We start from the raw sequence: 25,392 nt of genomic DNA, 5'->3' as shown, positions 1-25,392 counted from the left end.
ACATATTGTTGATCAGAAATGATGTAGAATTTCTGGAAAGCATCCAGGGTTATTTGAAAAGTGTTTTTCAATGGAAAACCTAGATTAAGCTACTTGAACATTGAGCATCAAGATCTATATGGATAGATCAAAAACGCTTAATAGTACTTTCAAATGAATACATACCGTGACAGGATTTTGAAGGAGTTCAAAATAGATCAGCAAAGAAGGAGTTCTTGGCTGTGTTACAAGGTGTGAGTATTGAGTAAGACTCAAGACCTGACCACGGCAGAAGAGAGAGAAAGGACGAAGGTCGTCCCCTATGCTTTAGACGTAGGCTCTACAGTATGCTATGCTGTGTACCGCACCTGTAGTGTTCCTTGCCATGAGTTAGTCAAGGGGTACAATAGTGATCCGGGAATGGATCACATGACAGCGGTCGAACTTATCCTTAGTATCTAGTGGACTAAGGAATCTTCTTGATTATGGAGGTGGTAAAAGAGTTCGTCGTAAAGGGTTACGTCGATGCAAACTTTGACACTAATCCGGATGACTCTGAGTAGTAAACCGGATTCGTATAGTAGAGCAGTTGTTTGGAATAGCTCCAAGTAGCGCGTGGTAGCTGCATCTACAAGATGACATAGAGATTTGTAAAGCACACACGGACCTGGAAGGTTCAGACCCGTTGACTAGTACCCTCTCTCACAAGCGAGATATGAACAAACCCCATGGGTGTTGGATTCATTGCAATCACATGGTGATGTGAACTAGATTATTGACTCTAGTGCAAGTGGGAGACTGTTGGAAATATGCCCTAGAGGCAATAATAAAATGGTTATTATTGTATTTCCTTGTTCATGATAATTGTCTATTTTTCATGCTATAATTGTATTAACTGGAAACCGTAATACATGTGTGAATACATAGACCACAACATGTCCCTAGTAAACCTCTAGTTGACTAGCTCGTTGATCAATAGATGGTTATGGTTTCCTGACCATGGACATTGGATGTCATTGATAACGGGATCACATCATTAGGAGAATGATGTGATGGACAAGACCCAATCCTAAGCATAGCACAAGATCGTGTAGTTCGTTTGCTAAGAGGTTTTCTAATGTCACGTATCATTTCCTTAGACCATGAGATTGTGCAACTCCCGGATACCGTAGGAATGCTTTGGGTGTACCAAACGTCACAACGTAACTGGGTGGCTATAAAGATGCACTACAGGTATCTCCGAAAGTGTCTGTTGGGTTGGCACGAATCGAGACTGGATTTGTCACTCCGTATGACGGAGAGGTATCTCTGGGCCCACTCGGTAATGCATCATCATAATGAGCTCAATGTGACTAAGGAGTTAGCCACGGGATCATGCGTTACGGAACGAGTAAAGAGACTTGCCAGTAACAAGATTGAACGAGGTATTGGGATACCGACGATCGAATCTCGGGCAAGCAACATGCCGATAGACAAAGGGAATTGTATACGGGATTGATTGAATCCCCGACATCGTGGTTCATCCGATGAGATCATCGTGGAACATGTGGGAGCCAATATGGGTATCCAGATCCCGCTATTGGTTATTGGCCGGAGAGGTGTCTCGGTCATGTCTGCATGGTTCCCGAACCCGTAGGGTCTACACACTTAAGGTTCGGTGACGCTAGAGTTGTTATGGGAAATAGTATGTGGTTACCGAAGGTTGTTCGGAGTCCCGGATGAGATCCCGGACATCACGAGGAGTTCCGGAATGGTCCGGAGGTAAAGATTTATATATGGGAAGTCATCATACGGTCACCGGAAGTGTTCGGGGGTATGCCGGTATTGTACCGAGGCCACCGAAGGGGTTCCGGGGGTCCACCGGGAGGGTCCACCTGCCCCGGAGGGCCTTATGGGCTGTAGGTGGAAGGGAACCAGCCCCTAAGTGGGCTGGGCACCAACCTCCCCCTAGGGCCCATGCGCCTAGGGTTGGGGGAAACCCTGGAGGGGGCGCCCCCCTTGACTTGGGGGGCAAGCCACCCTCCCTGGCCACCGCCCCTCCCACCTGATGGGATCTAAAGGGGCCGGCCCCCCCTCTCCCTTGCCCCTATATATAGTGGAGGGGTGGGAGGGCAGCCGCACCCCTTGTCTGGCCCAACCCTCTCCTCCTCCAACTCCTCCTCTTCCTCCGTAGTGCTTAGCGAAGCTCTGCCGGAGAACCACGAGCTCCATTGCCACCACACCGTCGTGCTGCTGGAGTTCTCTCTCAACTTCTCCTCTCCCCTTGCTGGATCAAGAAGGAGGAGACGTCCCCGGGCTGTACGTGTGTTGAACGCGGAGGCGTCGTCCGTTCGGCGCTAGATCGGATCTTCCGTGATTTGAATCGCTGCGAGTACGACTCCATCAACCGCGTTCTTGTAACGCTTCCGCTTAGCGATCTTCAAGGGTATGAAGATGCACTCCCTCTCTCTCGTTGCTAGCATCTCCTAGATTGATCTTGGTGACACGTAGGAAAATTTTGAATTATTGCTACGTTCCCCAACAATATGCCCGTCAGCCCATGGGGGCTTTATATAGCTTAGGGGTCCTTGACAAATGACCAAGGCCACCCTTGAATTAAGAAGGTGGGAGGATAAAACTAGTTAATTTTTCGTCCTTTAGCTCATGTGCTCCTTATTATGCTAGGAGGTGGGATGTTGCCCATTAGAGGGAAAATCCCTGCACTAGGAGGGCCTCTTTGCTTCCTTGTCTTCTTTCTTGACTTGTTTTTTTATGTGGTCTTCTTTCTTTGATTGGCTTTGACTGGTGATGTGGTACTCCACGCAGGATAAGGGTTGGCACCTTAAGTAGGGTTAAAATCCACTACTACGTAAATTATCCAAACCATGGACCATGGAGGCTAATTTCATCTACTTTCTCGACACCTTTTCCACATGTGTACATCATGTTCGGTGAACACTGTCAAATTATTTCTACGGATTGTTTATCCTAGGTCCTAACTAGCTCCTGAACATCATATAGTGGTGTCAAATTATTTCTACGGATTGTTTATCCTAGGTCCTAACTAGCTCCTGAACATCATATAGTGGTGAGAAGTCGTTCGTTGGCCGCATAGAATGAAAAAGAAGGAAAATGGAAAACATGATGAAGAGAGCTTTCATGTGAGGTCGAGTTCGTTTGAGGGATCGACTAGATGGACAAAAGTTTAATCTCTCACAGTATGAGGAATTAAAGGTGAGGAATATGATGAATGATTAAAGAAATGGGGAACCTACTAATGCCCTAAAATCTTGGATTGTACGTGCTTTAAAAGATCATCTTAGCTAAGAAAAGATAACACGTCCATTAGTTATCCTGGATGACATTTCTAACAGAGCACTATTATACATGGATTACACGCGCTTATAGGCATCCTACATTCATGATTTAATACGAGGTCATTCAGAAATTTCACAACTTAGTCTCGGATTGTGAAGCGCCGAGTCCTGGTTGCACGTCGAAATAAACAAAAGTGGGCTACATGCGCATTTGGTAGACCGTAGGCACCGCTCGACGGCTACCTGAGCGGAGCAATCGGATGTTTAACTTCCGCTTAAAAGCCATGTGCGATACGAGACGAACTAGTAGGCGACCTGCATGTGAACCCTAGGTATGAGTAGCAGTTAGTGGGCACGTGCAATTGTTTAGTGGCGAACATGTCAATCCGGAGATGTGGTTGCAGTACTGTATAATCAAAGTCTGGCTGTCTGTCTAAAGCGGCAAAGCTAGTTTTGTTCTAGCACCGGAGTACCATTAGATTAACAGGGGCCGTACGGAAGAGCCGAGACGCTTCGAGAGGCTACCTGCGCCAGCTCAGCGCGGCCCCATGCATGGCGCATGCACGGTCGGTATTTTGTCTGGATCCTATGCGCTGCTACTCGTGCCGAGAGCCGAGAGGTAGACCCATGCGGCATTTTTGGAAAGCTGTCAGGGTGCTGCACTGCAGATTTAGGTGTACGTGTTGGTCATGCGGCATTTTTGGAAAGCTGTCAGGGTGCTGCACTGCAGATTTAGGTGTACGTGTTGGTCATGCGGCATTTTTGGAAAGCTGTCAGGGTGCTGCACTGCAGATTTAGGTGTACGTGTTGGTCTTTGGGCTGTTCGTTTGACTTCAACCTCGTTGACTCCCGCGAACCAATCTATGATTGAATGGTTAGAAGGATCGTGGTATCCCAACCCACTAGGGTTCAAGTCCTGATGCTTCTATTTATTTCTAGAATTATTTCAGTATTTTCGGCGATGCGCATTTAGTGAGATGAGACGTTTCCGTCGACGACGAGGTGTCTATGATGACTTCATAAATTTCAAGATGATATATCGGCTCTGTTTTTCGGACGTGCTCATAGGGGTAAGGTGTGCGTGTGTGCATTCATAAGGATGAATGTATGCGCGTGTATATGAGCGCTTGCATCTGTATTGTGTGAAAGAAAAAACCTCGTTGACTCCCGGAAGTTGCCATGGGTGACTGTTCTCTTTTCTTTTGCGAGGCGTGGGTGATTAATCTCTAAAGACCGTCATGCTCCACAACGCACACAGTAGTTAGCACGTATTGTTGCACGTCAAACATATACAGATGTCGTCCTCTTTCATGTCGAGGAAAAACGTTTACATGTCTTACCTTGTTTGATTAGAATTAAAGCTCCAAACTGGACGTATGACATGTCACATTTCATATATTTTTTTCTGAGAGAGAGAAGGGACCATTCCAGCCTATGCATATCTCGTGAGCGAGAGCGAGAGGACCATTGCCACTGGTGTCTATGGCATATCTTGTGCAATAACAAGAGATCCGGCGCCATACTGATTGGTGCAAGTGTCGACAATGAAAGCGTCCAACCTCCAACCCCACCAGACTAGAGCGAGAAACAAACCAGCACGTGATCAATCTACTCAAAAAGCGTTCTCCATATGTACCGGCAGAATTGATTTCTGCGCGTTAGCCTATTCCTCACACGACTAAGCTTAGAAATAGCAAAGTCAGAAGACTAAGAGCTCCTTTGATTCAAAGGAATTCTATAAAGTTTTTGGAGCATTTAAATCCTTAAGAATTTTTCTTACATTGATCCTTTTGGTTAATAGGAATTGGTCCCATAGAAATTTTCTTATGGGACTTTATTATATTTCATAAGAAATCTAACATCCACTCCAACCGCTTTTTACATTTTTTTTCTTTTTCTATGGCAACAAACACTTCTTGCTAATCCCATAGAATTCAAGTGAGTATGTCACTTCAATCCTATACTTTTTCTATACCCATATTTTCAAAATCATCTGAATCAAATGAACCCTAATATGCATGTATACCTTTTTTGAACTGAATATGCATCTAGACTTACCTAAAAGCTACGAAGTGGGATACAAATTTAATCATGTCATTCGTACTAGCTTCGTCTGGGTTTATTCGCTCCTCTCATATTTTAGATCAAATTTTGATAATCTATTTTCTAAGAAATAAAAATATTGACCATCTATATAATTAATAACATATAATTTTTATATCTAAAAAATATCATTTTATTTGTATTTGAGAAAGGATTCCCACCATATAATATATATTTTATTAGTAATTTTACGGTCAAAATTCGACACTAAATATGAGGGGTCTAACAAAGCATGAATCGAGTAATACACGTTTTCTTTGAGAATATAACACGCCACGGAAGTTAGGAGGTGCAATGAATCGTCCGATAGGATGTAGACAGCGTCGTCGACAGTGATATGTGGGCAACATCACGCCCCATAAGGCTGCTTGTCGGCATAATGCACTATCGCCCGGTTTCATTGTTTCTCCATTGATGAAGTCAACTCGTAGGTAACTTAGGCAGGGTGGTGCTTCAAGCATCGCGATTTACGTGGAAAGTTAAGCTTCCTGTTGATCATCGCTTGCATTCGTACGGGATCATGTGGTAGCGCATATACACAGTATGTGTTCCTTTTTCCCAGGGCATATCTTATCTTTCTGAGATTTTTTTTCCTGTTTTCTAATGTATCGATCACTTAAATTATCACTAGTTCTGTGTCAGGACCTTGGCGCTGACCGCTGAGTCATCACAAATGACCAGCACAACTTAACATGTAGCAACTCCTGTGGAGACTTAGAAGCGGCAACGAGCTTTGTTCAAAACGCGCTGCTCATGGGTGCAACAAACTTCGGCGCATCGGAATTGGATGCAAGAAGACTTCAGCGCTCCGAGGGTTTGGATGTATCTTTTAATTTTTGTGAAAAAAATATAAGAATATGTGTTGTTTAATATATAGTTTTTGGCATTTTCTCAACAACAAAAATAGTAGATGTCTTTGTGGGACCTCTAGGTTTTGAGGTGCTCCATTGTCATCATAGCATCATTCTCCGCTGTACAATTATTCCGTGTACGCATGTTGCTAGCCATTACACACGCAGATGAGTTTAGGGCCACTCCAACGCAGGGACGCAAACGGACGCGGGTTTGTCTGTTTAGGTTGCCAGTTCGGCCGTTGTCCGCTCATGTTCACGCCAAGCTAGGCGATGCACCCAAACACCCATTTGGTCCCCTCGGCCGTTGTTTTTGCCAAATTTTCTCAAATGACATTCTATACATATAAATCCAATGAACAAATAAAAATTAACCATTGACATGATTAAACAAATAGTCACATAGTTTTCCACAACACAACAAATAAACATGGCATGGTTACAACCAAATGAATTTAAAACTGTAGCAAATATATTGAAAGAAAAAGAGCAAATACATCCATTGGTTTCCTATGTGAGTCCACATATGCTCAACCAAATCATCTTGAAGTTGAATGTAAATTGTCCAATCACACATTTCTTGATAAATTTGGGTCAACTATGCATATATTGTTGATCCTACTCAAGCTCAACATTTTCACCCTGGTAATCCCACCCTTGGTCAAAGAGGTTGTCATCAAGCTCATCCTCTACGCTTATGTTGTGCATGATCACACAACATATCATCACCTCCCACATCTTCTAGGGGCTCCATGTTATAACAGGGTGCCGAACAATAGCCCATCATGACTAGAGCACACCAAAGCACGGTCCAGATCCTTCCTAGCACTCTCTTGTTATTGGCAAAACCTAGCCTTCTACCCCCCAATGGGCTCGAAGATTGTCTTGACAACCGTAGACAACTGAGGATAGGTACCATCAGCTAAGTAGTATCCCTTATTGTATTGGTGCCCGTTGACGTCAAAGTTGACATTTGGAGATTGAAATTTTGAAAGCCTAGCGAACACGAGAGAGCGCTGAAGCACGTTGATGTCATTGACCTGCCATGCAGAAAAAGAGTGCCAAATCTAGAGATCTTGTGATGCCACGACTTCAAGTATGACCATGCAAGATTATTACCCCTACCAAGCAAATAGGTAGTTCTTCCACTCCCAGCGCATACAATCCATGCTTCCAAGTATCAGTGGAAAGCACCTCAATTCATTGATTGCTAACAACGAGTTGTATCCGCAACATTTGGTCCTCTCAAGTACTCCGGGCCAAATACTCCAACCACAGCTTTGCAGAACATGCCCAATGCCTCAAGGCACATGGACTCACTCATGTGTACATACTCATCCACAAGATCACTGGGCATATGCAAGCATCAGAACAACTATAATACATTTCTGATAAGAGGAGAAGCCAACCTTTCCAAGGGCATCCAACTTGCATTTGAAGTAATTAGCACACCCCATCACTACCTCCTCGACTCATTGTCGGACAATGAACATAGGATGTTGTTAAAAAAACTCATCCGAGTTATCGACCATTGCTCCCTCGGAGTGATGAATACGTACCATATGTGGGCATGGAGGAGCCTCGGCCGGGAAAATGATCGAACACCTTGTGAGCGGCACGGGAGGCTAACGTCGGTGCCGTCCTTGGACCATCGCAGCAAGCTTGTCCGAGCACATGCCCTCCGGCATTATCCGTGGAAGAAGAGAGGGTGTGCTGAGGGATGTCGGGGACCCCGGGGAAGGCGTGTGTGGTAGTACTCGGATGGCGGCGGGAAAAGGGCCACAATGCTGGCGGTTGCCGTGGCAAGCAGCGATGGTGGGGCGTTCAGTGGATGCGCCCGCAGGGCTTGGGGTGGTGTTGAATTAGCTGGAAATGGTTGGCGGTGGCGAGGGCGACGAGACCGGGGAGCTAGTGTGGAGGAGGGAGGGTCAACAATGGCCGTTGTGCCACAGACGGACGGGCTAGGGGGACAAGAGGAGGGAACCGCGGGTGTTCGCGTGGACGCAAACTTGGCCCAAATTTGGGCCAAAAATGGGCCGTAGCGGACAAGAAAATGGACGCATGTGATTCTTTGTGCCGACCCGAACAAGCGAAATGCGTCCCTCCGTTGAAGCTGTCCTTAGTGCTCAAATATTTCTGGAGGTCGTGTCAAAATTAGAGGATGGAGTTGATCCAACGGTACGTCTATAAAATAAAGAAGATATGTGATTCTTTGTTTCCACTCTTGTAAGGCTTCTACGATTTTACCTTTCTCTCCTTGATCTTCATCGTCGATTATGTGGATTCGCCTGCAACCGGCCCGCCGCTCCGATGAGGGGAGGGGAATTATGGTGCCTCTGCTCTAGACGGTAGATATGTTAGGGTTTAGTCCTCGCATGTACGGTGTTCGAACGGATGGTAGAGTGTTGTCTTCAAGTCGGTCTTCTGGGCCATGAGCCTTTTTGAGTTCATATGTCAGAACAAATTAGAAAGAGCTCCAACATAAATTTCCTCCTACTACTCGAGGCGATAAGGTTAGGGTTTTTTGTCGTGCGTAGATGGTGACATGATTTAATGGTTCACCAACAACGATTTCACCTTCTGAACGTTGGTCCTTAGGGGCACCTGCACAAAGATTTACAACAATCATCGAGAAGTTTAGGCCAGCTCCCTACGACAATGGCAAATCAGTGGCTCGTTCTGGTTGCGGTTTGGTAGTCCATCAGCCTCGATGTAAATTTTATTATGTTTGGGATGCTTTGTATTTCTTCTTGAACTTTATAATAGACCAGGTTTACTTTTGCAAGAAAGAATTATGAAGGGAAGCTAATACTTTTTGCAAGACCTATTTTTTGCATGTAAAACTTGTGACCAATTCATCATCTGTCATGACAGTAAAAGGAACACCAGGAATAAATATATTACACCTAGGTTTGTAGACCTCTTAGTGCCGACTACAAGCACTAGAGTGAGCCTAAGGCACACCGTTGTCATCTCCCTCCCTCGGGTGGGGCCAAACTTGTTGTAGCAGACAGTCTGGAGGTTGTCGTGCTAAGGCCCCACGTGATCAGCGCACCAGAACAACTACCACCGATGAAGAGAAATGTAGATCGAAAGGATGCAACATATAGACAAACGAATGAAGACTGGATATATGGAGATCTACTAAAGACCAACACAAACTGAATACCACGAGATCCGCGGGAGACACACCTTCACACCCCCTTCGGCGATGCTAGACGCATTGCCGGGAGGGAGGTTAGATGGTAAGGACCTTATTCCATCTTTAGGGAGCCGCCGCTGCCTCGCCTTCCTACAGCTAGACCTGTTATAAGCATGCATGATTGAGTTGGGTTTCCACTGGTCGAGATGTTGACGCAGGGCATATGAAGGAGTAGTAGATGTCAAAACTCTATACATTTGTCTTCTTCTAAACTTTGTATGCCTTCCTTCTTGCCCTTGGAGCTTTTCAAAATCTCTATTTACTTTTGCCACAACTGAAATGGATGTAAAATTAGTGTGGCCGCCCGTAAAATGCGTCTTTCCCCTAGTTGCATCCTAAGAGTGGCTCTACTAGAGTTGTCAAAATGGCTACATCACCACAATAACTGCCAGTATGGCGTTCGGGCCCAAGAAAAGGATCTACCTGACTCACCATATCGCTCTCTGCCTCCATAATTTTTGGAGCAAGCTCCAAATAGTGGGTGGGAGCCTTCATATTTATAGAATGGGGACGTTGATATGGAGCGCACTCCATATCAAACCGTCCACATGAGGGTGAAATTTCATCCATTTTCTTGCTCTCCTGCCAATGTCAGTCGTTCGTACGACTCCCGTGGTACCGGTTTCCACCAGTAAAAGCACCCATTAATGGTTGCTGCCTATCGACACGCCTTCCTTGCCTTGTTTCTTGCCAGAGTGCGCCCTTTTCAGGTAATTTTTATGCCAGAGCGTGGCTATATAAACCGATACTCTCCACTCGCCGGCACATTCAATCATCTTTCCCTTTCCTACTGACTATATTACTGTACACCTTGCTTGTGATATGTCGCGCTCAGACCCTCCTCATGGACCTTCCTCAACGAGATCGAAGAGGAGCGCATCGAAGGAAAGTTCCAAGAATTACTATGAGTGGGTCCAAGCCACCGTGTTCCGAGAGACTGAATTAGGCGTGGGGCCAAGCGTCTCCCTGCTCCCCGCCGGTATCTCTCCCGTGTGATGGAAGACATCTTGGAAGAAGTAGAAGCCACAGTCACTATGGTTACAAGACCGTGTCCCTCGCCTGCATCCAAGAAGCCTAATGGTACCTCGACCACATCAAAGCACATGTGGAAGCACTCGAAGCCTCGTCCTAACGTGAGGACACTTCCAAACAGAGGAGGAAGCCAATGAAATAAAATCATGTTTGAAGTTGCTCTGTTAATTATGATTAGTCATTCTAGTTTATTTTTATTTGTCGGTCCAGGTCAATTTCGATTTCCATGTGATGTTCAACGACGCAATATAATTTTCAATGCAATGTCCAATTTCTTTATGTGCAGAACAAACATAGACACTGATGGATGGATCCGCAAAATATCGATTTTGAGTCATGGGACTCTCTGTTTGCGCACAACCTTCACAACCTCTACAAATTATGGAGCACACTCCAAAACGATTTTTCGAGGCTGCAAATAAGGCACATCTGCTACAATTGTTTTAAGAAAACGACGAGCCGCATTAGCTTAACATGTCTATTATGGCATTTATATATAGTGCTTAATAAGGTCTTATCTTAAACCTGCCATGCAATCTAGAGATAACAATAACAATATGATGAACAATTAGTCATCTCTTAGTCTTACTAGTAACTAGATATTTCTACATATATGATGAGATATTATTTCGAAAAGACCATTTCTTAATAAAAAGAAAACATATTATTTTCTTCTGATTTATCTTTACTGCTCCTCAGCATCAAGTTACCATTTTACAAGTCTTAAAAAAAAGCATGCACGAATGTGCTCTTCTGATCGTAAAAAAGGTAATTTTTTAGAAATTCTAAACTTTTTTTTGCAGGCCAAAAAAAATTCTGAACTTCTTTACAACAAATATTTTTTTAGGGAATACAATAAATATTGTTGAATGTTCTACTCCTACATACATGCAAATTTTAATGAAGGAAAAAATTCCTAATGCTATTTTTCACGAACATTTGCACTACATAGAACATTCAACAATACTAGTATTTGTTATCAAAGACATTCAGAGTTTTTTTTACTACTCATAAGGCTGCACGTGAGCTCGAGATCATAAGCTCCATGTGCGAGCTTGCTTTAATCGCCATTTTCTCCCGAAAATAAAATCGTGATTTTGCTCAGCAGTTTACGAGTCCTACGTAAGTTCTTTCCACCTTATTGGGACCCACTACTCATGTCCCACCGTGTCAGCCTCCCAGCCCCCTCCCCAACCCGCCACCTCAGCGAGCTCCGCTAGATATTTTCCGACACCGCTAACTCACTGCCTAACTGGTCCCACGCCCGCGGCCCCGCCACCTCAGCGAAATCATAGCGCGGCACGTGGAAAGAGAATGCCGTGCCCTCGGTGTTCGGCATGGCGCAGCGGATCGGCCTCCTCCTCTCCCTCGCTTTCTCCCATACCCTCGCAGTCGCAGCCCCGCTTCGGATTGCATAAGCTAAAGCGCGCGGCGATAAGAAGCGGCAGACCCTCTCGCTCTCCCGCCTTTTGACCCACCTCCGCCGCCCCTCCTCCCTCCCTCCGGCATCGCGGGGTTCTCTGCTCGGCTCGGGTGGCGTGGCGTGCCGGGCGCTGGCCATGAAGGACAACGGAGGGGCGAGGCAGCACTGGCCGTGCGACTACTGCGGGGAGGCGGCGGCGGCGCTGCACTGCCGGGCCGACGCGGCGCGGCTCTGCGTGGCGTGCGACCGCCACGTGCACGCCGCCAACGCGCTCTCGCGGAAGCACGTGCGCGCGCCGCTCTGCGCCGGGTGCGCGGCCCGCCCGGCGGCTGCGCGCGTGGCGGCCGGGGGAGGCGAGCCGGCGTTCCTCTGCGCGGACTGCGACGGCGGGTGCGAAGACGCGGCGCGCGTGCCCGTGGAGGGCTTCGCGGGCTGCCCCGCGGCGTCCGAGCTCGCCGCGTCGTGGGGCGTCGACCTCCTCCCTGGCGGCGGCGGCGGCGCCGCGTTCGGTTGCGGCCTCGGCGGCGGCGGCGACCAAGAGGATGAGGACGCCTTCTTCTTCTCGTCCTTGGACTACTCCATGCTGGTTGACCCCGAGATGCGCGACCTCTACGTGCCCTGCAACCCGCCGGAGGTGGCCGTCTCGGCAGGCGGCGGCCGGCCCCTCAAGGGGGAAGCGCTGTGCCACCAGCTCGCCGAGATGGCGCGGCGAGAGACGGAGACGTCGCAGCCGCAGGGGTACTCGGATCTGAGCCCCAGGACTCCTCGTCGGTCCTCCGCCGGGGCTAGCGGGCGCTTGCCTGACAAGCAAGCTCCCCCACCGCTGCCTCCTGCTCCGGAGGTGCCGTGTCCGTACACGTCCCTGCTGATGATGCCGTCAGCTCACTGCGCCGAGCTTATCGGCAACGACCGCCTCCGTGATGATGACGAAGAGCAACTTCGATGGGAGTTCGCCCCACCCTCATCCGTGCCACCCACCCAGGTAAAAAAACATGAGAATGATATGCAAACAAATAAATCAATTGTTGGTATTCAGACAATTTACATGTCAATTGTACTAATCAGATGTTTTGTTGGCGTCTTTATGAGTGACTAAATTAGTTGCATTGCCTTCAGGTAGCCGCATCGTGGTAGCCAAACACACATTAACATCACATGTTTTGTAACACTACTCGGTCACGAGAAATGTTCTGATCTTAATTTTCTGAGCAAACAACAATAGATCATCAAACAGGTTTGTTGAAGGCTACATGCTCGTTGCCACTTTGTGCAGTTCCCGGTTAATACATTGATCATTCAGATCATGGAATGCAATCATGAATTCATGATCTCTGGTAGGTCATGGAAAAACTATTGGCGTTCAGATGAATAACAAGGTGCCAGTTCCAAAGTCATCAGAGTTTAGCGTCCATTCCTTTGTACATGACCTGATGGTCTCCTCTCCTGCGGTTCTCACGGACAATCAGGCTCTAGTTTTGTCCTAGATTTTGTCAGCCAGAGAAGTGATTGGTTTCACTAGTTTTGAGTAGAGATAAATTTGCCCTTTATTCGCTCACCATTTATGGCACGGGTTTTTCAACTTGAAAGGGGAGTAGAATGCAGTTGCCATGGAGGCTCATGGATCGGGTTGTTTTAGGACACTGAATGCGCAGGTTGGCTGATAATGAATAGTGCATTCTCCTCTACCAACAGTGCAAATTAGACTGGAATTTCTGAGCTGGTGTTGGCGTGTTGCTATCGCGATATGAAGAAGTGTACCTTGTATGATTTGGCACGTTACTAGATTCTTCTGAGTATTTGACTTTTTGAACATGGAATACATCGCCTGATGGCGAACAGTATTTATTCAATCTGCTGACTACATCGACATTGCTATCTATACAGTTTCCATTCACCCGATAATAGTATTTGGTATGCCTGTGTTTGCTTGTAGAGTTTGCATCGGCAAAAGGATAGGTTTGTAGGAATCACTTCCTTATAATTGGATATGCTTCAAAATCTTCTGACTTTCGTCAATCTTATTCTGGAATGTGCTTATTGTGGAAAGCCCTGACAGTTCACTGCTTGCTATCTGCAGATATGGGATTTCAATTTAGGAAGATCAAGGAACCACAATGAAAAATCTGCACATGAGATTGGATTTGGTTCAAACAATGGAGGCTTTATGATCAAGAGTTACAGTGACATGCTCAAGGAGATTTCTTGTGGGACAACGAAAGATCTGGAAGATATTTATGACTCAGGATATGGTGCAGCTGCTGAAGATATCATGTCAACAAATATTTGCCAAGTGCCATCCAAAAATGTAAGTTATTCCTCCCTATGTCTATCCACTACATTCAGTATGCAGAGGCCAAGGGTGTTCACCCTCCTTTTGAAAAAAAATTCCATGGCATAAAGTGCATAATGTGACACGCCACGATGTTGTTAATAGCCCGTGCATTTGCATCGACAAGATCTCACATGCATCATGCAAATTTTTAATATTTTCAACGCAGTGCTATAACCTCATACCTAGCAGCAAAGTCTAAACATGACTGCTAGGATATGCCTTGTTTACAAATACAAGGAGTCCTCTAGTTTGCAGTAAGCTGTTATTGGTTTTTATTCCTTTGTAAGCAACAGGGATAAAAGCCACGTGCATTAGATAATCCAGATACCAGGCAACTAGTTAAGGGTAATTTTAGTAGCTGTTGATCAAAATTCAATGTTGACAAGATACTGAAAAGGAACTGCTCGACCTGAACCTGCTTACAATGTGCATATTCATGAGGATACTGACATCCCATCCGCGCACTGTTGTTCCTCTTAGCTATTAACTTTCCAGTTGACAATGTAACAGATCTTTCGCTGATGTTGATGTGCCACTTCCTCTTCAGTGTGTTTAGGCTGCTGTGTTCCTAATTCAGTCTTATCTTCTTTTTTGGGGGGCAAACATCTTATCTTTGAAGTGTCTGTCCTTGTGAAAGTTGGCTATATGGTCCCATTTAGTGTGAACGCTTTTAGGTGCTCTCAATCACGGTGATAGTTATAGGCCACCATACAGATCCTTGTTCCATGCTCCTTTGGTCCACCAATTCATGGGTCATCTTGTTTCTTTGTGGAACATTAAGTCGCAATTTTGTCAGCCCTGAATTCGCTGTATATAAAGGCCCACCACGTGTTATTTGTTTTGCATCATTGTAGAGAAGTACAGAGTCTCCATCAGTGAAATTTTCTGTGTCTGCTCTTGCAATTGTGATACGTTTGTTGATATAGTTCTTGTTTTTTTTTTCATTTGCAGGTTAGCACAGCGAGCAACAAGCGAATGAAGGTAAGCTCATGCACCTCGACGATGGATGGCCCAACAACCTCCGGGAGCCATGTGCCCGCTTCAGGAGGGGCCTTGGGGAGCTCTTCCCATGACAGAGGGGCAGCTCCCGCTAGGGAGATCTCCTTTGGTGATCAAACAATCGTCCCGACTGGACCCGAGAGGCCTGCCGCGAGGATCGACAGCGAGACGCTTGCGCTAAACAGGGACAGCGCGATGCAGCGGTACAAAGAGAAGAGGAAGAATCGCAGGCATGAATGAACCGATGAACAGATAGATAGCCTTTCTTCATCACTCCTCATAGACGGTTGTAATTTTCTCATGCGTTTCTGGTGCTCCCTGCAGGTACGAGAAGCACATCCGGTATGAGTCCCGGAAGCTGAGGGCGGATACCCGGAAGCGGGTGAAAGGCCGTTTTGTCAAGTCGAACGAAGCGCTCAATGCCGGCAGCAATGGCGGATGAGCTAGCCTTCTTCCTTGCTCGCAGCACGGAGATGACATCCTGCTCTGCACCTAAGCATGATGCCGTGCATTGCTCAGCTATTTTTTTTGTCGTCATCATTTTCAGCATCGTGATCCAGAGGATCATATTCACGGTGTGTTCTTTTTTTGTAAGAGACCTCTCCTTTTCTCCTCAGAACACATAAATAGCCAGCTTAATTTTACAGTATGGTATATACGGTGCATATATGCGTCTCATCTTTCATGCTCATGATTTCATGAATGGATACTGCTGCTTAACCTACCAACTAGTAATTGGGTTCCAAATCGACAAACAATTTACTCCTAAGAACTTTACATGATCTGATGATAATATCTTTGGAACATATCAAGGTGCTGCTCTTACTCCTAACTGATTGATCAATGTCTGGCCGGCGTCCTGGGGTAACGGGAGAGTGCGCAGGCACTGCCGAGAGAGAGGAAGGCGGCAAAGGAGAGCGCGAGCGCGACGGCGCCGACGTCGCAATACCTCCGGTAGAGGCGGCACACCGCGTACCACCCGCTGGTCTTGTTCCCCCACATGGCCACCGACCCGATGGCCCCTGCGCCCGCTGTTGCCGCCGTCTGTAGGTTCACCACCAGCTGCACACAACAAAGCAGAGAACGACGATGCCGTCCGTCAGTCGAGATCAATGTGTGTGCACGAACACAGATGCATGGACGAGCATGGACGTATGGTCTACTAGCTTAGATGGATATATTTATTTTTCCTTCTTGCCGTACGTAACGTTACCTGGTCCACGGTGTGCAGCCAGCGCTTGCCGAGGAGCTTCTTGACGAAGATCGCCGTGAGCAGCGAGTAGGCTGTGCAGAAGAAGTTGGTCGCCACGAATGCCCTGCTCACCCACGAAACAAGAACAGGTCAGACATCGATTCGCTGGTTGCAGAAGCAGACGGGAGATCGAGATCGATCGATCTAATTAACGAATCAACGAAGGAAGGGGCATGCACTAGCTGCATGGCGAGAGATACGTACACCCAGACGTCGAACATGGTGAAGTTGACCTCGACCCCCCAGCGCTCCTGCCGGTTGGTGACGACGAGGACGGCGGCGGCCAGCGACGCGACGGCGGCCCCGACACGCAGCGCCACGGTGGCCGTGACGTGCTTCGCAGAGGCCACCTCCATCGTCGCCGCGTCCTGCGACTCCAGTTCCACCATGGTGACGGAGGCGCGACGAGTCATGTGCGGCGGATGAAAAAGCGATCGGAGAAAGAGAAGACTTGGAGGAATTGTGCTTGAATCTATATATGGGCAGAGGATGCTTCTTTGCAAATGTCTGGGGGGCTTGGCCGTAACCTAAACCAAATGAGTCCACCGGAGGTACGACTCCCCTTCAATCTACGTACCTTCTCCAGCTTCATTTACCACAAACTGAATTCAAATGCCAAGATGCAAATATCTCCTGAATTTTTGTTTGTTCGGAATTGTATTAAATCTCTATCTGTTGTGTTATATAGTTTCCTCTACATAAGTAGTCACAGAAGGAGCAAATGGGGTCAAAGAAACACTAAAATAAGCAAAAACAGATGTAATCCACCGCAATGACAACCATCTCATATATCTCCTGATTTCTATTTACAATTCTCATGTCACTTTTTCTTTAAATAAACATCAACTTTATTAATTAGAAATAGTTGTTACATCGTCAATAAGTAAAGGTACAATATCATTCATAGGGTTCTCAAATCAATCCCTAGTGATGGAAAATTTCGCTAGCCTAGCAAGTTCATGAGCCACTTTATTTACTTCCCCATTACAATGTTCAAACCTAACAGAAGAAAAATCACAAGCCATGAAATAGCAATCATCAAACACTATTGTCGCTGCTCCCACCAATTGTCCTCCATTCTTCATTGTGTCAATCACTCCCATATTGTCAGAGTTGACGACAAAATGATTGCAACCCGCCTTTTGTGCAAGAACTAGGCCGAACCTTAGAGCCAATACTTCTGCTGCTAATACATGACCGCACCAGTCAGTCCTCCAGCTTCCACCGACAATGAACCTCTCTTTATCATCTCTGAGGACAGCCCCAACTGTGCCCATAAGCAAATTATGATTAAAAGAGGCATCGACATTCAACTTAACAAAACCCATAGGAGGTTTGCTCCATCCTCCTGTTTTGGTAGTTGCCTTAGGGGAGTGTGCATTAACATAATTTGCCGTTGCATCACGAGCATCCATGAAAGTTTTGTGTGCATCTTGAAACTTTCCTTCATGAACCAGTTTACGTCTATCCCACCACAAATACCAAGCAGTTATAGCGATCAACTCACATGCATTTTGAGAACCCACTGTAGCTAATTCTAGGTTTGGCATAACAAGCATTCAAGTGCCGCCTCTCCCGCATGATCAATAGCACAAGCTTTATTGACCACCTCGTGCAATCCTAACTTGCCTCAAACCTCTTTCGCCTTCTAACACAGAAACAAAGACGTGTTTTGTATCTTCTGCTCCATTCGAGCATGATGGGCAAGTGGGCGAAGCTTACATGTGCCTATTAGCAAGCATAACACGACACAGGAGGGTTCCATGCAAAATACGCCAAATGAAATTTTTACCTTCGTCGGACAAGATAATTTCCAAATCTTACCCCAAATAGGATTAACATTGGTTATTCCCATACCATTTGAATGTTGCAATTTTGTCCCATGTTGTTTTGTTTCATTCCTCCAAATAAGCCGATTGTAAGTGAAAATACCATTTTGTGTATAGCTTCAAGCAATGAAATCCGACATATTATGCATCAGAAGAGGAATCTCGAGAACCCTTTGAGCATCAACTGGCCACAACGTTTGTGTTACCAAATCTTCATCCCAAGAACTCGTGACTGGATTAATAAGATTAGAAACCTTTGACAGAAGATGCCCCATTCCAGGAGTAATGATTTTCCTAGTCGCACAATTCGGGATCCATGCATCTCTTCAAATATCAATATTTTGTCCATTTCCAACTCGCTAATGTAACCATTTGTTAGAGAATTCACTCCCGCCACAATACTTTGCCAAGTAAAAGAGAAACCCTTTTTTAGGCTTGCATTCATTAAATCACCTTCCGGGAAGTATTTAGCTCTCAAGATAGAAGCACATAAGGACTCCGGATTATCAAGCGGACGCCACGCTTGTTTGGCTAACAAAGCTAGATTGAAACCCATACCTCCTTGATATTTTGAGACACACATCTTCCACCATGCCATCCAATGCATCCTCTAATGGTTGTCCTCGTCACCCACCAAAATTGCGACATCGCATTAATGATTCCTTTACAATTTTTTATAAATTTTAAAGACGGACATGGCATAAGCTGGGGTAGCTTGAACAACATATTTGAGCAAAATTTTCTTTCCTCCTGCGGATAACAGTTTTTTTTCATCCACTTATTTTCATAATAATTCGATCAATCAGGAATCGGAAACAATCACTTTTCTCCATACCCACATTTGTAGGCAAACCCAAATATTTATCATTGAGGCTTCCAGTCATAATATTCAGAATTGTAACAATTTGCGACTTGTCTTCGACCTTTGTATTGGGACTAAAAAATATACTAGACTTTTTAACGCTTACCATTTGCCTGAGGCGGCACAATATGAATCCAAACAGATTTCAATGCCTCTGCATTCGTAGTATTTTCTTTCGTAAGGATCAGAGAATCGTCAGCAAAGAGAAGGTTCGAAACCGATGATGCATCTCTACTAACCTTTACTCCAGAAATATTTCCATTCTCCTTCGCATTTGCTAAGAGGGCAGTCAGTCCCTCTATACATAACAAAAATAAGTGTGGAGAGAGAGGATCTCCTTGCCTCAATCCTCTAGTAGGTTTAAAACTCTCTGTTTCTTCCATATTAAAAAGTATCCGCTATTCAACAGAGGATACATATTGCATAATTGAATTTACCTAATTCTGTTGAAATCCCTGTTTCAGCATAATTTCCTTCAAAAAAGACCACTCTACTTGGTCATATGCTTTGTGCATGTCCAATTTGATAGCACATAGGCCTTCTTTACCATTCTTTTTTTCTTTATTATATGGAAGCACTCATATGCCACTAAAATATTGTCAATAATCATATGTCCGGGCACAAACGCACTCTGAGTCGTGCTAATAATATCTGGTAGGATTATCTTCAAGTGAGCAGCGATCATTTTTTAAATAACCTTATACACCATATTGCACAGAATTATTGGTCTAAAATGAGTTGCCTTTTCTGGAGAATTAACATCTTGGACCATTGCAAGTGTAGTACCATTCCACCCATAAGTATAGAACAAGTATTCACCGCCTGGAGCACCACTTCGGTCAGGTCATCCCCGAACATAGACCAATTTTTTTAATAAAAAATAGCGTGTAGACCATCCGGACCTGGTGCTTGTAAGTCTCCAATGTCAAATAGAGCCTTCTGAACCTCCTCTGATGTATAGGGGGGGAGTGCATTATTTATTTCATCAGTCACTTTCCTTTTGAAAAGAGATAGAACCTCCAGATTCGCTTGGGCAACTTCTGAGGTGAAAAGATTTGAAAAATATCCCATAATGTGTTTTTTCATCCCCGTGTCTTGCCCCAAACACTATTCTCATCAAGCAATTTTTAATTTGATTTCTCTTCATTCTAGCTGTTGCCGCATGATGAAAAAAGGAGGTGTCTCGATCACCATGTAATACCTAGTTTGTACGACCCCGTCGTACCCAGTAAATCTCCTCTTGCTCCAAAAGATTTTCAATAAGGACTAGGGTCTCCTTTTGTCGCGCTTGAGTTTTCCGCATTCATAGGCCCCTTCGCAGCTTTTCTAAATCGTTTTTTAGTTTATTAATTATTCTTTTTGGTCCCCTCGGTATATCACGGTCCCAAATATGCAAATCTGCATGCACCGCCCTTGTATGCTCTGTGAGAAATGGTCCAATACCCAATATCTTCGCTTTGTCCCATGTTGTACGTACAATTTCTACCACTGTTTCTTCTTTGAGCCATTGAGCTTCAAACAGTTTCACTTGGTTTCCTGGTTGGTTAAACATGTTACCATCATAATATTCAGTGTCCAGGACGAGAGGTCGATGATCAAAGTGTACATGTTCTTCATTAATGATTGTAGCTTGAGGGAATTTATTCACCCACTCCACGTTAAAAACCGCACTATCAAGTCTCTCCCTAATCCCGTCTCTCCTCCAAGTGAAAAGATCCCATATCTTCTAGAATGCACTTTCCCTAATTCTCATATCACTTGTCCCAACCTTGGGTCAACATTCAACGATATTCATTGTTGTTGTCACTAAGACAACATAATAGTAGGGGTATCGTTTGTAACTAGTCGCAATCAAGATTAGTAGGAGTGTGTATGGTGAAGTTATTGTGAAGGTCATTGTACACCGACAAGATCGACACTTTCATATTTTTAAATAGGTTCAGTCATCTTGTTGGAGCATGGTCTACTCCTATACTAGGATTGACATTGAGGATGCTATTGTTGAGATCAACTTGAGCCTCCCTAGCTGTCGGATTCAGGGCTCCGCAGACCCAAGAAAGGTTCGAACTTTGGGGCGTGTGCGAAGAACTCAACCTCTCCAGCCAACCAGTTCGTTGCCCCCATGGCCTAGCTCGATGAACAAGAAAACGGACACAACAGTTTACCCAGGTTCGGGCCACCTTGTGGTGTAAGACCCTACTCCTGCTTTGTGGTGAATTAGCCTCGCGAGGGACTGAGGATGAACTAGTATAGAGGAAGAACAACCTCACGAGATCTGTTCAAGTGCGGGTGTGAGCTAGAGAGGCCTCGCCCCTTCTACGGTGGTGGCTAAGCTATATTTATAGTGACCTTGGTCCTCTTCCTCCAAACGAAGGCGGGAAGGGATCCCACAATGGCTAATTTTGAAGGGGGGCAAGAAGTACATCCTATCCTGACGTAAGGTGGTCTTCGCCTTCAAAGCTTCTGGTCGTGACACCGCGGTGGGCTCGGTGATGACATCCGTCCTGCCGTCCTGGCGGTCTTGGTCTTGTTGCACGGGAATTGAAACCTTTGGGTGATTCCCCGGGACCCCGCGCCTGCGCTTGCCTCCTTAGCACCAAAGAGGAAACCTGCTGCTCTGCGCCTGCTGGCGCCCGCCTGGCCTTAGTCGTCATGGCTGGCGTCACCTCGACCTCATGAGGTGGGCGCCCGCCTAGAAATCTCCGCTCCTCGGGAGCCAGCCTGAGGAGGCTTGATACGTCTCCAACATATCTACTTTTCCTAACGCTTTCCTCTTGTTTTGGACTCTAATTTGCATGATTTAAATGAAACTAACCGCGGACTGATGCTGTTTTCAGAAGAACTATCATGGTGTTGTTTTTGTGCAGAAATAAAAGTTTTTGGAATGGAACGAAACTTTGCGAGGAATTTTTATACAATAAAATAGAATTTCCGGAGCCAAGAACCACCGGAGGGAGGCACCTGGGTGGGCACAACCCACCAGGGCACGCCCCCCTCCAGGCGCGCCTAGGTGGGTTGTCCCCACCTGGTGGCCCCGCAGACCATGAAATCGATGCTATAAAATCCTATTTTTCCAGAAAAAAATCAGGGAGAAAGAATTATCGCGTTCCACGAGACGGAGCCGCTGTCACCTCTTGTTCTTCATCGGGAGGCCAGATCTAGAGTCCGTTTGGGGCTCCGGAAAGGGGGATCTTCGATCTTCGTCATCACCAACCCTTCTCCATCGCCAATTCCATGATGCTCCCCACCGGGAGTGAGTAATTCCTTCATAGGCTCGCTGGTCGGTGAGGAGTTGGATGAGATTCGTCATGTAATCTAGTTAGTTTTGTTAGGGCTTGATCCCTAGTATCCACTATGTTCTGAGATTGATGTTGCTATGACTTTGCCATGCTTAATGCTTGTCACTTTGGGCCCGGGTGCCATTATTTTAGATCTGAACCATTTATGTTATCACCATTATATCCATGTTCTAGATCTGATCTTGCAATTTATAGTCACCTACTACGTGTTATGATCCGACAACCCCAGAGTGACAATAGTCGGGACCACTCCCGGTGATGACTGTAGTTTTAGGAGTTCAAGTATTCACCGTGTGTTAATGCTTTGTTCTGGTTCTCTATTAAAAGGAGGCCTTAATATTCCTTAGTTTCCAATTGGATCCCGCTGCCACGGGAGGGTAGGGCAAAAGATGTCATGCAAGTTCTTTCCATAAGCACATATGACTATTTATGGAATACATGCCTACATTATATTTATGAACTGGAGCTAGTGCCGTATCGCCCTAGGTTATGACTGTCACATGATGAATATCATCCAACAAATTGCCAATCGAGCCTACGAATTTCTATTATCTTGTTCTTGCTAAGTACTAATGCTATCATTACTGTTGCACTTGCTACAAAATTACTGCTATCACTGTTACCGTTGCTAATGCTATTGCTAATACTATCAAAACTATCAGATTACTGTGCTACTGATCACTTTGCTGCAGATAATTAATCTCCAGGTGTGGCTGAATTGACAACTCAGTTGCTAATACTTGCAAATATTCTTTGGCTCCCCTTGTGTCGAATCTATAAATTTGGGTTCAATACTCTACCCTCGAAAACTGTTGTGATCCCTATACTTGTGGGTTATCAAGACCTTTTTCTGGCACCGTTGCCGGGGAGCATAGCTATATTTGTTGAGTCACTTGAGATTATTATCAGTTTATCACTATGAAGAATCTGAAGGATGCTAAGACCAAGATATTTCCCTCTAAGACGAGGGGAGGTAAGGAACTGCCATCTAGCTCTACTTTAGATTCACCTTCTATTATAAGTAAACTTGCACCGCTACCACATGCTATTAATCCTGATATGTCACAAGTTGTTGATGATGCTACTTCTGCTATGAATGATACTTATGATGATGCTAGTACCTTGCTTGATGATGATGTGCCACTAGGTGAATTTCTTGATGAACAAATTGCTAGAGTAAGAGAGCATGATATTGTTGAAACTGATGATGAGCTTGAAAATGAAAATCTTGAAACACCTACTAGAACTAGCCCTCCTAGATATGAATTTCCTAAGGTACCGGAAGGTTTTGTTATGAATGAGGAGACAAATAGAGTCATTCTTGCTTGTAAGGATAGAGATGATCTAGAGAAATTATTATGCAAGTATAAAGAAAAATCCTTGAATGCTAGAATGCAATTTGATCCTAAGTTTGCTACTTCACCTATATTTATTGATGATAAGGATTATGAATTCTCTGTCGACCTAGAGTTAATTACTTTGGTTGAATCTAAAACTGTTGTGGCACACCTTACTAAGTTGAATGACATAGCCACCCTTTTTACTCATGATGAGAAAACTCGCTATTACTATATTCTCAAATTATTTTCGTTCTCATTAAAGGGTGATGCTAAAGCTTGGTACAATACTCTTGCTCCTGGTTGTGTGCGTAGTCCCCAGGATATGATTTATTACTTCTCTGAAAAATATTTCCCTGCTCATAAGAAACAAACTGCCTTGTAGGAAATATTTAACTTTGTGCAAATTGAAGAAGAGAGTCTCCCACAAGCTTGGCGGAGGCTTCTCCAATTACTTAATGCTTTGCCTGATCATCCTCTTAAGAAAAATGAAATACTTGATATCTTCTATAGTGGACTAACCGATGCTTCTAGAGATTTCCTAGATAGTTGTGCTGGTTGTGTTTTCAGGGAACGAACTATTGGGCAAGCTGAAAAATTCTTGAATAACATATTGAAAAATTATGATGATTGGACTCTCCCTGAATCACCTACTAAACCCACTCCGAAGAAGAGGGGTATCTTATATCTCAGTCCTGAAGATATGCAAGAGGCAAATAAATCTATGAAGGAAAAAGGTATTAAAGCTGAGGATGTCAAAAATTTACCTCCTATTGAATAAATACATGGGCTTGATACATCACCACCTCCTAAGGTGGTAGAGGTAAATTCTCTAATGAAATTCAATGATAATGACAATCCTCACAATATGCACCCTAGCCAATGCATGTATGAGTTTGAAAATTATATTAGAAAACAAGATCACTTCAATGCAAATGTTATGAAACAATTGAAATACAATTCTGATATGATTGCTCGCTTGAGTGACTTGTTATTTAGAATCTCAAATGATGTTAGAGGTGTGGGAAAACATGCTTCTATGGTTCAAATCCAGTTAGAACAAGTTGCTAAATCTCAAAGAGAGTTGCTAGATGAAATGAACAATAACATACATGACTCTGCTGTTAGAGTAGCAACTAGAGGGGGTAAAGTGACTCAGGAACCACTTTATCCTGAGGGACACCCAAAAAGAATTGAACAAGACTCTCAAAGAGCTAACAATGATGCACGCAATCCTTCTAAAAAGAAAAAGAAGAATAAGAAGAAGAAAAATGATAGGACTTTGCATGCCTCTAGTGAACCTGAAGTAGAAAAACCTGCTGATAATGAAGTCTCTATCTCTGATGCCGAAACTCAACCTGGTAGTGAACACTCACTTTCTGATAATGAGAAAGATAATGATGAGGTTCATGAGGACACTCAAACAAATAATAAAGAACCAGACAATGATGTTGAGATAGAACCTGCAGTTGATCTTGATAACCCACAACCCAAGAATAAAATATATGATAAAAGAGACTTTGTTGCTAGAAAACACGATAAGGAAAGAGAACCATGGGTTCAAAAACCTATGCCGTTTCCACTAAAGTCAACTAA

General features: G+C 44.8%; 2 protein-coding genes across 2 annotated transcripts; one reads left to right on the top strand and one right to left on the bottom strand.

The window, feature by feature from the left end:
* The first annotated feature begins 11,878 nt into the window (after nucleotides 1–11,878).
* LOC123167080 (zinc finger protein CONSTANS-LIKE 14) lies at nucleotides 11,879–15,882 on the top strand. Its single transcript, XM_044584917.1, has 4 exons — nucleotides 11,879–12,868; nucleotides 13,964–14,191; nucleotides 15,170–15,447; nucleotides 15,542–15,882. Exons 1-4 carry the CDS (start codon nucleotides 12,023–12,025, stop codon nucleotides 15,657–15,659), a joined length of 1,470 nt encoding a protein of 489 aa, XP_044440852.1. The 5' UTR covers nucleotides 11,879–12,022; the 3' UTR covers nucleotides 15,660–15,882.
* A 13-nt stretch (nucleotides 15,883–15,895) lies between these two features.
* Nucleotides 15,896–17,000, bottom strand: LOC123167081 (CASP-like protein UU-1). Its single transcript, XM_044584918.1, has 3 exons — nucleotides 16,674–17,000; nucleotides 16,431–16,533; nucleotides 15,896–16,279 (listed from the first exon to the last, which is right to left on the bottom strand). The coding sequence occupies exons 1-3, from the start codon at nucleotides 16,880–16,882 to the stop codon at nucleotides 16,058–16,060; spliced, it is 534 nt and encodes a 177-aa protein (XP_044440853.1). The 5' UTR covers nucleotides 16,883–17,000; the 3' UTR covers nucleotides 15,896–16,057.
* Between the last annotated feature and the right edge of the window lie 8,392 nt (nucleotides 17,001–25,392).

This window comes from Triticum aestivum, chromosome 7D (assembly GCF_018294505.1).
Source record: "Triticum aestivum cultivar Chinese Spring chromosome 7D, IWGSC CS RefSeq v2.1, whole genome shotgun sequence".
NCBI lineage: Eukaryota > Viridiplantae > Streptophyta > Magnoliopsida > Poales > Poaceae > Triticum > Triticum aestivum.
The sequence above is the reverse complement of the archived record's forward strand: the minus strand, read 5'-3'. Positions and strand labels throughout refer to the sequence as shown.

Excerpts from the sequence above, each read along its gene's own strand:
- LOC123167080 (XM_044584917.1), top strand. The coding sequence starts at position 12,023 with ATGAAGGACAACGGAGGGGCGAGGCAGCACTGGCCGTGCGACTACTGC. Across the intron at positions 12,869-13,963 it reads CATCCGTGCCACCCACCCAG|ATATGGGATTTCAATTTAGG; the intron begins GTAAAAAAACAT and ends TGCTATCTGCAG. Across the intron at positions 15,448-15,541 it reads GAGAAGAGGAAGAATCGCAG|GTACGAGAAGCACATCCGGT; the intron begins GCATGAATGAAC and ends TGCTCCCTGCAG.
- LOC123167081 (XM_044584918.1), bottom strand. The coding sequence starts at position 16,882 with ATGACTCGTCGCGCCTCCGTCACCATGGTGGAACTGGAGTCGCAGGAC. Across the intron at positions 16,534-16,673 it reads ACCATGTTCGACGTCTGGGT|GGCATTCGTGGCGACCAACT; the intron begins GTACGTATCTCT and ends GTGGGTGAGCAG. Across the intron at positions 16,280-16,430 it reads GGCTGCACACCGTGGACCAG|CTGGTGGTGAACCTACAGAC; the intron begins GTAACGTTACGT and ends TGTTGTGTGCAG.